The 15,000-nt window shown below is 54.3% G+C and overlaps 1 protein-coding gene across 1 annotated transcript in view; it reads left to right on the top strand.

The window, feature by feature from the left end:
• The window catches only part of DNAH1 (dynein axonemal heavy chain 1), a 72,962-nt gene that overhangs the window by 24,452 nt on the left and 33,510 nt on the right, over positions 1–15,000 (top strand). Inside the window, 20 exon segments of the mRNA XM_006917564.3 lie at positions 897–1,108; positions 1,780–2,078; positions 3,548–3,698; positions 4,446–4,639; positions 4,737–4,962; positions 5,521–5,640; positions 6,138–6,220; positions 7,235–7,376; positions 7,985–8,140; positions 8,560–8,758; positions 8,838–9,091; positions 9,681–9,893; positions 11,388–11,552; positions 12,034–12,155; positions 12,312–12,417; positions 12,984–13,163; positions 13,866–14,006; positions 14,571–14,734; positions 14,980–14,996; positions 14,999–15,000. The exon segment at positions 14,999–15,000 is cut by the window's right edge and continues 86 nt beyond it. Of these exon segments, the coding sequence (XP_006917626.1) occupies positions 897–1,108; positions 1,780–2,078; positions 3,548–3,698; positions 4,446–4,639; positions 4,737–4,962; positions 5,521–5,640; positions 6,138–6,220; positions 7,235–7,376; positions 7,985–8,140; positions 8,560–8,758; positions 8,838–9,091; positions 9,681–9,893; positions 11,388–11,552; positions 12,034–12,155; positions 12,312–12,417; positions 12,984–13,163; positions 13,866–14,006; positions 14,571–14,734; positions 14,980–14,996; positions 14,999–15,000 (3,146 nt within the window).

Below are 15,000 nucleotides of genomic sequence, written 5' to 3'. Positions count from 1 at the left end.
CCAGGAAGAGGTTTGGTTTTACTCTGGACCTATCCTGTTCCCAGCATTTATTCCCTTCCTTTCCCCAACTGCCTAGAGAGCTGGGAGTGGGAGTGAGGATGAGGGTGGTAAATGAAGGCTCTTTTTAAAAATAGTAGTCTGAATAGTGCAGAAGTAGCAGAGTAAAGGTGTATTAGGGAAGCGGTTGTTCAGAAGTGGATGAAAAGGGCTCTGATTATCTGCTCTGGGTACATATGGCCTTTCTTCCTCCAATAGTAAGAGTATGTTGGCATTGCTGCAGCCCCATTGGACAGGTGGCATACTGAGTCTCAGAATAGGATGCCGGACCCCCCAAGCCCTCTTTGCTTTGAGCTTCTAATCCCGGCTCATTTTGTTTTCTGGACCCCTCTTCCATGTGCATGAAGTGCCCAGGAAGCTGGGTCAGGCATGGACAGTGGGCATTCCTAGGGCCCTGGTACCCACATCTTCCTTTCTTGGTGCTCCATGGCAGGCCCTAGATGGGCCTCAGGGCTTGTGTGCAGAGTGGGTGGGAGCAGATGGAGAGAGGGTCTACAGCGCTCACTTTTTTCAAAGGAGTTTGTGACCCAGAGGGGCCTGGAGCAGGTTCATTTACTCACCCCACAGCGGGTACCTCACTGGGGCTTTAGGGCCACTGACAGACTGCGTTTCTTGATGAAGGACTTGCTGGCTAGCTTCTCACAGTTCATCAGCGACGCCTGCTGCAGTGTGCTTGACTGCACACTGAAAAAAGAGGGGTTCTGGGGAAACGTGTGTCTCTTCCAGGGAGGAGGCAGGGGTTGTATCCCTTCATCAACACTCTCTAGATCTGTCCTGATCTCTGGTGTATCCCAGGCCAAAGGCCATTAAGACACTGGCCCTTGGCCTCCACCCTGCAGGACTGGTAAGTGTCCCCAAATACCCCTTCCGGGAGCAGAAGGAGGATTTCACCTTTGTGTCCCTGCTCACACGGCCGGAGGTCATCACAGCCCTCAGCAAGGTACGCGCCGAATGCAACAAGGTGATTGCCATGGCCCTGTTCCACTCGAACCTGTCTAAGTACAGCCGCCTGGAAGAGTTTGAGCAGATCCAGTCACAGACCTTCTCCCAGGTGCGTGGGCATCCAGGACATAGAGCAGCAGCATGCAGGCCAGAGCCTTGGAGCTGACAGGTGCAGATCAGGGGCTCCTGGGGAGGCCCGGGGTTGATCAGCCAGCAATGAGGCTGTGAGCCCCATTCTCCTTAAAACCAGTCCTCGCCTCTTCCTAGACCTGAGGGATGTTGAGGTGGGCACCAAGGGAGATGGCTCACCTTGGAGAGAAAAAGAGAACCAGTCGCTTTCCATCCCAGCCCTGGTGGCCTCTGAAGCAGAACCTTTGTCTTAGAAAAGAGAGCAGAAGCCCCATGCACCCCTGTATCTACCTGAGGATTAGGGTATGATAGAGAAGGGCTGCAGCCTCATATAAGACAGCTGTCAGAAGGCTTAGAAGAAAAGCTCCCTCTCTCTTCTCTCCGCTCCATTCTGTGTCTCTCTCTGCGTCATTCCAGGTTTCTCTGTCTCCCTCCTTCTGCTTCCCTTCCCTCTCTCCTCCCCGCAGAGCAGTCCTGGTCCCCAGGGTCACAGGAGGGTTGGCAGAAAGTTGGGGCTGAGGAGAGATCCCACCACGATCATCTAAGTCCTAAGGCCACCTGAGCACCCTGGTGCCTAGAGTTCCTGAGCGTGATGGCTGTAGACAGTAGGTCCCTGGGGTGGCCATATGATACCACCTGTGGCCACTCCAGGTGCAGATGTTCCTCAAGGACAGCTGGATCAGCACACTCAAGGTGGCCATGCGTAGCAGCCTGCGTGACATGAGCAAGGGCTGGTACAACCTCTATGAGACCAACTGGGAGGTGTACCTCATGTCGAAGCTACGCAAGCTGATGGAGATGATCAAGTACATGCTGCAGGACACACTGCGTTTCCTGGTGCAGGACTCACTGGCCAGCTTCTCACAGTTCATCAGCGATGCCTGCTGCAGTGTGATCGACTGCACTGATGACATGGTCTGGGGCGAAGACCTCATAAACAGCCCCTACAGGTGAGGCCTGGCTGGCAGAGGCAATCGTTGACACCAGAACTATTCTTTGCCAGGCCATAGTCACTAGGGTGGTACAGGGGCTCATAAATAGCCCCTACAGGTGGGGCCTGGCTGGCAGAGGCAGTTGTTGACACCAGAACTATTCCTTGCCAGGCCACAGTCACTAGGGTGGTACAGAGCCTGCCTCCTGCCCTGGTTGCTGGGGAATGTCCCACCAGCCCTGGCTTGCATTTCTTCTGTGATCTTCATTCTCCCAGTCAGTCACTGAGTTACTAATTCAAGAAATATTCTTTGAGCCATGAACCGGGCAAGGTTTTAGGGGAACAAGAGAGGCATGGTCCTTGCTCTCACAGGGGCACAGACAGCAAGAAAATAAATAGACACAGTCATTGCCAATCTTGTCAGGAGCTGTGACAGACAGAGGGAAAGGGTCTTTGCCAGGGGCCAGGTAGGAAGTGACCTCTGAGCCAGGACTTGAGACTGAGAGGAAGCCAGCCACGAGGAGATGTGGTGCAGGTGGAAGGACCTGCACGTGCGGAGCAATGAAGGGGAGAAAGAACTTGGAGCAGTCAAGGAAGGTAAAGCTAGTAGGTGTGGTCGGAGTAGAGAGGGTAGGCAGGGCTGGTCAGGGTGACATGGGTGAGGTGGCAGGGACCAGGCCAGATTATGCAGAGCCTCCTAGGGCCACAGTAGGGGCTGGATTTATTCTAAATGTGGTCAATAGCCATCAGAGGGGAGTTAATGATTTGATTTATATTCTAAAATGATGCTTTGGATTTGTGGGGACAAGTGAGTCAGAAGGGAAGTTAGACCAAGGCTCTTGACATTGTCTAGACAAAGGGTAATGGGGCTGGGACCTGGTGGGACAGATTTGGGACAGTGCATGGGCAGAAGTGCTGTGGGGCCTGGCTATAGGAGGATATGTAGGGAGTGGAAGAGAGGAGAGGAGACAAGGCTGACTCTGGAGTCTAACCCTTGAATGGAGCCCTGGAGATAGCTGGCAGGAGCCAGGGGACACAGGATGTTTGAGAGGCCATTAGAAGTCCAGATGGGTAGGTGATTGGCACTCCAGAGTGCAGAAGGACTGGGATCTAGGTTTGAGAGTAGTCTGTGGGCATGTAGTCGGTATCTGAAGCGAAGGATAGTATGTTCCCAGGGAGAGCAGGGAACTGCAAGTGCCCCGGGCCTGGCCGACCTGCCATGACGACCTCAAGACCACGTGGCGGATGTTCCCTCTCCCCAATGCCCATGAACCTCTAAACAAGTGGCAGGAACAGAGGAGCCTGTTTGGCTATTCTAGATCTTTCCCTCTGGTCACTTGGACATTTCTGGGAGGAGTGAGAAAGCAAATCTCATGCATAGAGAAGCTCAAGGGCCATCATGCTGGCAGGAAGGGCAGAGGGCTGGGCCTGCTGCACACAGGACTCCTCAGGTCCCTGCCCACAGTCAACCTAGCTGTTGCCCCACAGGCCCCGGAAGAATCCTCTGTTCATTGTGGACCTGGTGCTGGACAGCTCAGGGGTGCACTACAGCACACCGCTGGAGCAGTTTGAATCGTCTCTGCTCAACCTCTTTGACAAGGGCATTCTGGCCACCCATGCGGTACCCCAGCTGGAAAAGGTACAGTCATAGCTTGAGGCCTGGGGCATCTGCTGCCCTGGCTGCTAGTGGCTACCCAAGCCTCAGGGTGCTGCCCCAAGTATTAGAGCAGTTCAACTTTATCATGAGCATTCTACCTGGCTACAGTGTGCTCAGTATTTTATCCTCACCGTGAGCTGAATTGGGAAACATTAACATTCCCATTTTGTCATTTGGCTGGGAGAAGTCTGACTAAGGTCACATAGTTGCTAAGTATCAGACATGCAATGCCAGGTGGGCTTGCTAATCCATTCCTGCCATAGTCATGTCTAACCCAGATCCAACCCTCTTGATCCCACCCAGATCCTGACCTCTCTCTTTAGCTAAGGTGTAGACACAAACTGACCTTCACACTCTAGTCAAAAGTTCCAATTCATCACCAGAGCTGCACACAGCTCAAGCCCCTCATCCAACAGCCTCTGTAACTGCGGTCCTCTCATCTTCCTTGCTCGTCAGTCAATACCATCAGTGACATGTTTGTCTCATTTGTTCCTTTCCTTGGCAATGGGCTGAGTCAGGCACAGGCAGAGGAAGACACTGCCCCTTGGTGGACCACATGGGGCTCTGCCTTTGTATTGGTCCACAGCCCCAGTTCTTGCCCCCACCCCCACCATGGTCTCTGCTCGGCCACACGGCTGTCCACTCAATTTTTGGATCACATCTCCAACCCCTCTGCCCACCTGCCTCAAGGTTCATCCAACTCTGTGCCCCCAACCCTTTGCTCCATAGCTGGTGATGGAGGACATCTTTATCAGCGGTGACCCCCTGCTGGAGTCGGTGGGGCTTCATGAGCCATTGGTGGAAGAGCTGCGGGCCACCATAGCCAACACTGTGCGCAAAGCCATGGTCCCACTACAGGCCTATGCCAAGGAATACAGAAAGTTCCTGGAGCTGAACAACACTGACATCGCCACGTTCCTCAAGTATGTGCATGCATCTGAGTGTGCATCTGTGCGTCTGTGCGATCCCTACCTACACTCTCACCACCCTCTGTCTTTCATGTGTACCTGCCATCCACAGAGCCTACCAGACACATTGCCCGTCAGCCGAGGAGGTGCGGGAGGTGGTGCTTACCCACCTACAGGAGAAAGAGATCCTGGACAACTCACTGCCCAGCAGCATCATCATCGGGCCCTTCTACATTAATGTCGACAACGTCAAGCAGAGCCTGTCTAAGAAGCGCAAGGCCCTGGCCACTTCTATGCTTGACATCCTGGGCAAGAACCTGCATGAGGAGGTGGACGACGTAAGTGCCCACCTGCCTGGCCTCAGTGACCACAGCAACACATGTACTCTCACATACATGGTGAACTCCCACAAGTAAGATATCCCCAGGCAGGGTCAGAAGTATCTACAGAAAGGATCTAGAAGTCACCCTGCCTTGAACCTGCCTGTCTGCAGGGAACTATCCAATATGAGGGGATCCCAAGATTGAAGGGAGTTGCCACCTCATTTTCTATAGACATATAGAGACCTAGGAACCCCTCACAAAGGACATCCTGAGATCATTTCACAGAGCTGAGGGTGTGCAAGTGTAGGCCTCAAAAGTCCTGTGTGCGTGCATGTGTGTGTGCGTGTATATGTGTGTGTTTGTGTGCATTGGCTTGGCACAGGAGACTGGGCAGGGTGAAGTAGTGATGCCCCACTGCAAGGCCTCAGCTCCCCAGTGAGCCAGCTGTAGGATGTGATGAGGTGGGGGCAGTTACCTATATGGAGACACTGGGAACCAAGGAGATGGAGCAGGCCCCAGGGAAGGCAAAGGAGAGGCACCCAGCCTCCCACAGACCCCTCCTCCTACAACCAGATCTGTGAGGATTTCCGCAGCATCAGCCGCAAAATCTATGAGAAGCCCAACAGCATTGAGGAGCTGGCTGACCTTCGTGAGTGGATGAAGGGCATCCCCGAGAAGCTGGTGGGGCTAGAGGTGAGGCATGCGTACAAGGGCTGTGTGTGTGTGTGGGGGGGTGCGGAGCCTGGTGGGGTTGGAGGTCAGGTGGGCACACGGGGAACTGGGAGTCACGGGGCCATTGTTCAGGGTCAGAGGGCTGGAGACAGGCGGGGGCTGGGCGATCAGGAGCCAGGAGGCTGGAAGTGAGGTAGATATACAGAGGACAGGTGGGGCTCAGGGCAGGGGGCTACAAGGCTAGCTCCATGGTGGAGGTCCAGAGCTATGCTGTCTGGGAGGTCAGGAGGGTGGAAGATATAGGTCAGAAGCTAGAGGTTGGAAGTGTGGCAGTCATGGTCCGTGGAGCTCTGAGCCCAATGCTGGCCTTAAACCCCATGTCTCCTCCCCTATCCCAGACCTTCCCTCTCTGGAAGAGAGCCTCTCTCTAGCACCCAACCACCTTGGTTCCAGTCATACAACCCCTACCTCCACCCTCCAGGCACACATGTGTCCTTCATCACCACCTGTCCCTGCAGGAACGGATCATGAAGGTCATGGATGACTACCAGGTCATGGACGAATTCCTTTACAACCTCAGCACAGATGACTTCAATGACAAGTGAGTGGAGCTTGTTTCCCACCCCCATGCAGGGGACGGACAGCAGAAGATGAGTGGGGAGGTGCTGAGCCACAGTGGCTCTCAGATATTCTGATGGCCACAGGCTATGTGGTCACACCAGAAATGCCCTGCCAAGATGCCAGAGGCCATGGCTCCGCATGGGCCAGGACCAGGGCCAGGACCAGGGCTAGGTGGCCAGTGGGGCAGAAGGAGATAATTTGAGGATTTTGGCCTAGGGACTCTGCTGCCCACACCCACCCTATCTCCATTCTCTATCCCATCATCAGCCTGACACAGGGCAGTCCCTGGGGAGGAGCACATGGCCCTACCTAGCTCAAGAGCCTTGTATAAATGGACTTAGGTTGGGACCAAGGCCCCAGAGACTCCTTGCCCACAGGCTGGAGCTGCCTCCGGAACATTAGAGCTCAGGAGAGGTTGGCTCTGTCTCCTGGGAGCCCTACCCAGCAGCCCCAAGGCGCTGGCTTTACAGGGCATCCCAGTGCTCAAGATGGGCCTCCCCAGGGATCAGCATCTCTAGGCCAGCTGCCGACAGAATCCCTGAAGCCCACAAGACCCCATGTCAGCCAGGCAATGGGAGTTGATCTGATATGTGATATGAAGGAAGCTGGCCTGTCGGCCCTGGTTGGTCACCAGGAAAATGCAGACTAGAGGCTGTCAATTTGCCTCAGAATCACTCCTCTCATTTCTAACACCATTTTCTCCCTTGCCCTTTCACTGCACTGGGCACATTAGATCTGCATCTCCCTGGGTATTGACCATAGCTCCCAGACCACAATCCTAGGGCAGGGACTGCCTCCCTTGCCAGGCAGGCCCACACCATAAGAAGTGGTTGCCTCCCAGCTCACTTCATTTTCCCGGTTGTCTAACCTTGGCTGGATCCAGCTGCCACCTGGATCCTTCATTCTCCCCTTCACCCTGGGTGCCCCTGCCTGGCCTGCCCACCCATGATTTTCAATGTGACATTCCTCCAAATCCTCATCCCTGTCCCACCAGATGGGCTGCCAGCTACTGGCCTTCTAAGATCCTTGGACAGATAGAGATGGTGCGGCAGCAGCATTTAGAAGATGAGGAGAAATTCCGCAAAATCCAGATCATGGATCAGAACAACTTCCAGGAGAAGCTGGAAGGGCTACAAGTAAGGCTTGGCTGAGGCTCTGCTGGGACTGTCTCCCACCACACACACACACACACACACACACACACACACACACACTTCTCCAGGACTAGGCCTCATTTCTTGCATTCAGGAGTTGCTATGTCAATGTTTGATGGACAGATTCATAGATGAATGAACAAATGGCTAAAAGAATGCACTGAAAGGCCAGAAGGGTGTTTGAGCAGCAAGCTCCAGAAGAATTCAGAGTAGCAAAGAGCTCCAACTCTCTTATTGTATCCTCCATGCCCCAGGGGGCAATGGGCACAGTGTTCAGGGAACTGGGTCTCCCTCTGACCTTGTTATGTTACCACGGGGTAGTCAGCTGCCTGTGATAGACCAGGAACTTGCTCACTCCCATGGGCACAGTGTTCAGAGCACTGGGTCTCCCTCTGAGCTTGTTATGTTACCACAGGGTAGTCAGCTGCCCTGTGATGGACCAGGAACTTGCTCACTCCCAGAGAAGAAAGTGCCCTCAGAACTGGGAAATGCTAATACCCAGGGACTTCGAGCTCCCTGGGTGTGTGGGGGGACATGTGGACATGGGTAAGGCCACAGAGGCCTCTAACTCCTTGCTCTTTGGCCCATAGCTGGTGGTAGCTGGCTTTTCTACCCACGTGGAGATTTCCCGAGCACATGAGATTGCCAATGAGGTACGGCGGGTCAAGAAGCAGCTGAAGGACTGCCAGCAGCTGGCCATACTCTACAACAACCGCGAACGTATCTTCAACTTGCCCATCACCAATGTAGGCCTCCTGTGGGCACACCATCCCCTAACTTAACAGGGTTTAAGGAAGAGCCCATGGCATTTTTGGCCACATGGCATTTGTAGTAGAACCCAGCTTCCAGGTGGCAGGGCCCCGGCATTTGGGAGGCACTACTAAGCAGGCTACAGAGAGGAGATAACCCACCCCGGCCCTGAAGGCAAGGAGGCTGGCTGGAGCCAGGCAGGAGGCCTGAGGGTCAGTGCAGGCTTTGCTCAGCCACTCAGAGCCCAGAGCCTGTGGGAGACAGGAGGAAGAGAGGCCAGGCCCAAGTCCACTGGGATAGGATCAGGGACAGCAACCAGGAGCAAGGAGAGGGAGAAGACCTAGCCTTAGAAGAAATAGTATAGAGAGAGACTTGGGAGCATCCTGAGGCAGATCCAGCTCATCTGCCCCTGCAGTACGAGAAGCTCTCCAGGATGGTGAAGGAGTTCCAGCCTTACTTGGACCTCTGGACCACAGCATCTGACTGGCTGCGCTGGTCCGAGAGCTGGATGAATGACCCCCTGTCAGCCATCGATGCTGAGCAGCTGGAAAAGAATGTCATTGAGTCCTTTAAGACTATGCACAAGTGTGTGAAGCAGTTCAAGGACATCCCAGGTAGGTGGCCAAGCCAGCCTATCTCCTGCTTCCCTGCTTGTGCTAGCTGCCTCTCACACCCACCTGCCCTGCCCGGCAGCCTGCCAGGAAGTAGCCTTGGACATCCGGGCCCGCATTGAGGAGTTCAAGCCATACATCCCACTGATCCAGGGACTGCGCAACCCTGGCATGCGGAACCGACACTGGGAGCAGCTGTCCAGTGAGATCAACATTAATATCAAACCCAAAGCCAACCTGACGTTTGCCCGCTGCCTCGAGATGAACCTACAGGACCACATTGAGAGTATCAGCAAGGTGGCCGAGGTGGCCGGCAAGGAGTATGCCATTGAACAGGTGGGCAGCCACCAACAGGCCCACCCTGCCCCACCCAGGCCCTGCCAGCCGCTTGGGAGTATGGTGGTACTGGGCCCCATCCCTGGGGTCATTCACCAGATCCAGGGGTTGGGGTGCATTCTGTTAAGTAAATTAATAATGTACGTGAAATGCTTGGCTCAGTATCCACCATCCCTGTTATTACTCAGTTACTCCTCCGGAGTTACTTCTTCTTCCAGGAAAGAGCAGATAGTATTCCTCTCTTTTAACAGGTGAATAAATTAAGGTTCAGAGAGGTTCAGCAACTGGCCAGGGTGGCATAGCCACTAAGAGCTATAACTGAGACCAGAGCTCCTAACCAGCACCTTAGCTCCCTCCCAACACATATGTACATGCATATGGTACACATGCAACGATGTGTAGAGCCAGTCAGCCATGAATTCAGATGAGGGCCCATGGGGGATTTGTTGACCAGATAAACAGTATTTGCCAGAGGGCTCAAGTCAAGATCATGGCCAGGCAGAGTCTGTTCATCCCTGCCCAGTGCTGGTCAGACAGCATGCAGGCCAGCCCCTTCCCAGGATCCAGCCTGACTTGTCCCCAACTCCAGGCACTGGACAAGATGGAGAAGGAGTGGTCAGCCATCCTGTTCAACGTGCTGCCCTACAAGGAGACAGAGACCTACATCCTCAAGAGCCCAGACGAGGCTTCACAGCTGCTCGATGACCACATCGTCATGACCCAGAGCATGTCCTTCTCACCCTACAAGAAGCCATTTGAGCAACGCATTTACTCCTGGGAGAACAAATTGAAGCTGACCCAGGTGGACCCTCCGTGGGAGTCCCTTACTCCTCCCCACCCTCATAGCCCCGTATCCCATAGGTGGCTCTTTATGATGTCTGAGGTGGCTCAAAGCGATGCAGTGCCTTGCCCAGGTTTGCACAGCTCCTGACTCTGATAGGCCCCTCATTCAGCAAAGAATGGGGCTCCTCCAGGAGGCAGTTCAGGACATGGGGGTGGACCAGTGTTTAGTCAGGAGCTGTGGCTGAGGAGAGGAATGAAAGCTGCCGCCAGACCTCCAAAGGACTGGGCTTGGGACAACTAGTACCTCAAGTCTTGGAACGTTCTGGGCTTGACACCACAAGGTCCTGAGGTTCCTCGATGCTCTCTCCCAGTCTGCCCTGGGTCTCATTCCCGTCTCATTTGGAGCATACTTGGAATGAGGGTCCCAGGACACTGGGGACTACCCCTCTTCAGGGCTTTCAAGGCCAGAGGCAGGGGCTGTCTGCAGAGCCTTAAGGCCTACCAGTGTGATTCTGACAGCCCCTTCCCTGGGACCTTCCTGGGAGATGTTCAGAAACCTCCAGTGAAGGCCAGAAACCAAGTAAAGAGGGATTGTCTCTGTGCTTCCTGGATGACCCAGATATGCCTGAGCTGGTCAGCATTGTCCCTGGGTCTCCCTCTTTTGCTCACACTATCCTCTCTACCTGGAGTTCCATCCCCACCTTCCATTTCAAAGACTCACCATCAAGCATCCCTCACTGATTCCCTCACACAGCCTGCCAGGTGTTACCATGGTCGGTGCCTCTTGCAGAGTCTCTCACTCATGCCAGGCCCCTGGTGATTCAGAGGAGGAACTGGCTGTTTAGTGGACTGTATGCTCCTCGTGGGCAGGGACCACGTCTTGTTCCCTTCTGTTTCTCCTGGTGCCCTCATGGGCCTGGTCCACGCCTGGCACAGAGCTGGCAGTGGCACACATCTCATAAGGAAGAGAATGAATGAATAAGTTTGCATTGAGGGGAAAAGACAAGAGATAAATTTTGAAAAGGGAATTTGGAGACAGAATTTGGAGACTGTTTTGAAGATGTCTCTCTTGGACCAATGTTTCAGAGAGTCTTTTAGAGATTTCAAGCTCAAGTCTCGATATACCTCAGAGAATCCTGGGGTCATAGACCCAAAAGTCCTGCCAGGCAAGGAGGCTGGTTTGGTCTTCCATGCACTGGAGTTCTTTCTTCTGTTACTTCAGGGTTTGCTGGTTTGAGTGCCATTTCTTCAAAGGGAACATTTGCTCTCCTGGCTCTACTGGAGGCTCAGATGTCCCATGGAGAACTTGGGATTTTTCTGGAGAACAGACATCCATGCAGCCTCTTTGTTCCCTGAAGTACTGTGGCTGACAGTCTATCTAGAAATTTCCCCCACAGACACTGGCATTGGTGGCCAGTGCTGTGCCCAGCACTCTGGTGGGGTGAAATGTCCAGGTCATGGGGGACAGGACCCAACTTGGACTCTGGGCCCTAACAGTTCATGCCTTGCCCAGGAGGTGCTAGAGGAGTGGCTGAACTGTCAGAGGGCCTGGCTCTACCTGGAGCCCATTTTCAGCTCTGAGGACATCACCCGGCAGTTGCCCGTGGAGAGCAAGCGCTACCAGACAATGGAACGGATCTGGAGGAAGATCATGAAGAATGCCTACGAGAATCGGGAGGCGAGCTCACACAGGGATGGGTTGGGGCAGCTGAAACCACTAAGGGTCCTGGTCACCTTGTTGGGAGCTACCTGGTCTCATTTCTCCCTGAACAAGAAAGATTGGAGGACAAGTCCAAGGCTTTGGTCTTGGTCTGTGACTCCTGAGTGGGCTCCCCAGTCATGCTTCTCAGAAACACAACCAGTTGATGATTCTCCTCTTAGAAATTTGCAGTCCACATTAGCATTTTAAAGGCCCTGATAAATCTTGCAGCAAATCAAACCACTTAGCTTTGTTTAACCCTAATTTTTTTGACCGTAGATTTTTTTCTGTGGGACTGATGGGTAAGGGTTGCAACCCCTGGCTCAGGGCCATTTTCTTGCCCCTGTTCCTTCCCAGGCCCCACTGTGGGTCTCTGGCCAGTGTGGGTGCTCTCTGAGCTTTGCTGCCTCCCAGCTGGACCATGCTCACTTCCAGTTTCTCTCTGGCCTGGGACATGCAGGTGATCAACGTGTGCCCTGACCAGAAGCTGCTGGACAGCCTGCGGGACTGCAACAAGCTGCTGGACATGGTGCAGAAGGGTCTCAGCGAGTACTTGGAGACAAAACGGAGCGCCTTCCCCAGGTGAGCAGCACCAGCCCATGCCCACTCTTGTCAGTGCCTCCCCACAAAGCTGGAGCATCAAGTACCTTGCCCAGGCTGAGGCACAGGGTGTCAGCGATCCTGGGGCAGCTAGGACCTCAGAGCCACATGACCCATTCCCTTACCCCTGTTCTCCAGATTCTACTTCCTGTCAGATGATGAACTGCTTGAGATCCTGTCCCAGACAAAGGACCCCACTGCCGTGCAGCCCCACCTGCGCAAGTGTTTCGAGAACATCGCCCGGGTGGGTGATTGGGTCTGGGGCTCAGGGCTTGGGTCTCAGGGCCAGGAGCACTGGGACTCCTTTCCAAGGAGAACAGTTCTTCTCTTGCCCAAAGTCCTTTTAGCAGGAAACGAGGTGGCGAATGAGATTCCTGGCCCTCGGAGATACACCTGGGGTCTATGGGAGGAAGGTCAGCTGCAGAACCCCCAGCTCAGAGCTGGGGGGCCCTTGGCTCTCAACTCATCCAGGGGACCACTGTTCCCCCAATATACTGAGGTGCTGGCTGGGTAGAGAAACCCATGAGGCCAAAGGCTTCTGACTCTCCTCATCCTCATCCTTGCCTACAAGGGAGGCTGCACGGGCCCAAGCAGGCTGGGGTACTCACAGGCAGGGTTTGCCTCCTTCCCTGACACTGTCAGGGAAGGCTCAGCTCAGATAGATGCTCAGGTGAGGCACCCTGAGGTGAAGCTCTCTTCTGAAGGTGAAAGACACAGGTGAGTCAGCCCTGGGACTGTAGTAGGTAGGGCCTTTGGGCCGCCTCCCCGCCGCCCCGGGGTAACCCCCTCTCTCACCTGCCTCTCCCATAGCTGCTGTTCCAGGAGGACCTCGAGATCACACACATGTACTCGGCAGAGGGTGAGGAGGTGCAGTTGTCCTTCTCTATCTACCCATCCAGCAATGTGGAAGACTGGCTGCGGGAGGTAGAACGCAGCATGAAGACCAGTGTGCGGGACATCATTGAGAGGGCCATCAAGGCCTATCCCCTGGTAAGCCATGCCTCTTACCCCAGCACAGCCTCCAAGCCTGGTTATCCTTCTGTTTGCTCCTTTGTTGGCTGCCTGCCTGCCTCATCATCAGGTTACTTACCCCAGCACAGCCTCCAAGCCTGGTTATCCTTTGTTTGCTCCTTTGTAGCCTTCACTGCTGCTGTTCTGTCAGCCAAGGGCTTCTGGGTGCTGGGGTCCTTGCAGCCTGCTCAGGGAGGAATCTGAAAACACTCTCCAGAAAATGAGACTTGTTCCTAATAACCCTCAGTCACTATTGTTATGTTTCAAGCATTCACTGTGTGCCAGGCCTTGGTTGGGACTTCATCCATACTACCTCTCCCAGCCCCACAGCCAGCTGCTGAGCTGGAGTTAAGCTTTATCCTACAAAGTCAGTTCAGAGATCTTTTCTGCCCAAAGGCATGTGATTCGCAGGTGGCAGAGCCAGGGTTTGAACCCGGGGTTATGGGTCCCCCAAGTCTTGCACTCCCACCCCTCTACTTCAGGGTCTCCTCTGCTGAGGAAGTGGTGATTTGCCCACCCCTGAGAGGCCCAAAGCTTAATGGCTTTTCTACTTTTGAAGTGAGATTAACAATTGAGTCCAGAGTTTGAAAGGCTGAAGCACAGATGACATTTAAAGAAAAAAGAGTGTAGGGTCAGGACTGGCAGCTGCCTGGGTCAGCTCTCACTGTGTTATTTCCCCAGATGCCCAGGACTCAATGGGTTCTGAACTGGCCTGGCCAGGTGACCATCGCTGGGTGCCAGACCTACTGGACCATGGAAGTGGCAGAGGCCTTGGAGGCTAGCAATCTCAGTAACCAGCTTTTCCCCCAGCTTGCCAAACAGGTGGGAGTCAAGGGGGTCATCATTTGCTCCCCAAACACACCCCATACCCGGGAGAGCCCAGTCCTTCCAGGAGATTTTTCCTGTGATGAGCCTGCAAGAGGCCTGGGGTTGGATCCAAAGAACAGATGGTCAGACACCCCAGAGATGAGTGACTCATGATCAGCCCCCAGTGGGAGGGACTGGGGGTCTAAGGAGAGCTCTGCGCCAGGCAGGTGCCCTTCTCCCAGGGAGCCATATCCTGCAGCATCCCACAGGCTCTCCTTGCTCTGTGCACCAGTTCCTGACCACACTCCTTCCTTGAGCTCCTCACCAGGTTCTACCAGTGGCTATTGACGGCTCAGGTGACACTCTACAGGGAGATAGATGCCATGCACATACTTCCATTTTTATTTATTTCCCTGCCAGACTTTTCATGTGACCAATGCCCCCCTGTGCTCCTCCTATCCCAGACCATCAGAAGCCTGCAGAATAGAAGTGTTGTTCCTGGCAGAAGCCCACCCTCTGTGCAAAGGAGAGCCTACCCCCAGTGTGACTGCACCTAACAGTGTCCCCCCACTCCTGCAGCTCAGTGACCTGGTGGCCCTGGTGCGGGGGAAGCTGACCCGCATGCAGCGGGCCGTGCTGTCAGCACTAATCGTCATTGAGGTCCATGCCAAGGATGTGGTGGGCAAGCTGATCCAGGAAAACGTGGTCAGTGTGAATGACTTCGAGTGGATCTCACAGCTGAGGTGAGGAAGCAGGGGTCCCTGGCCTAGCCACCCCCAAGGCCAGAGCAGTTGCATGTGGGGGCAGGGGAGGGTGGAGAGTCATTTAACAATAAGCTTATCCCATCTGACCCTTGAGGCCCTGGGACAAGCTGAGCAGGGGTGCCTGATGCCCTAATTCCCCAAAAGAACCACTTCTCTTTGACCATATACCCTGCCTGGTAGCCTGTGATCCCATGACCTGAGAACTCATCTCCCTGCAATGCCAGGTACTACTGGACAAATAACAA

The sequence above is a fragment of the Pteropus alecto genome, unplaced genomic scaffold (genome assembly GCF_000325575.1).
Source record: "Pteropus alecto unplaced genomic scaffold, ASM32557v1 scaffold75, whole genome shotgun sequence".
NCBI classification, from domain to species: Eukaryota; Metazoa; Chordata; class Mammalia; order Chiroptera; family Pteropodidae; genus Pteropus; species Pteropus alecto.
Note: the sequence above shows the minus strand (reverse complement) of the source record. Positions and strands in the feature narration are given on the sequence as shown.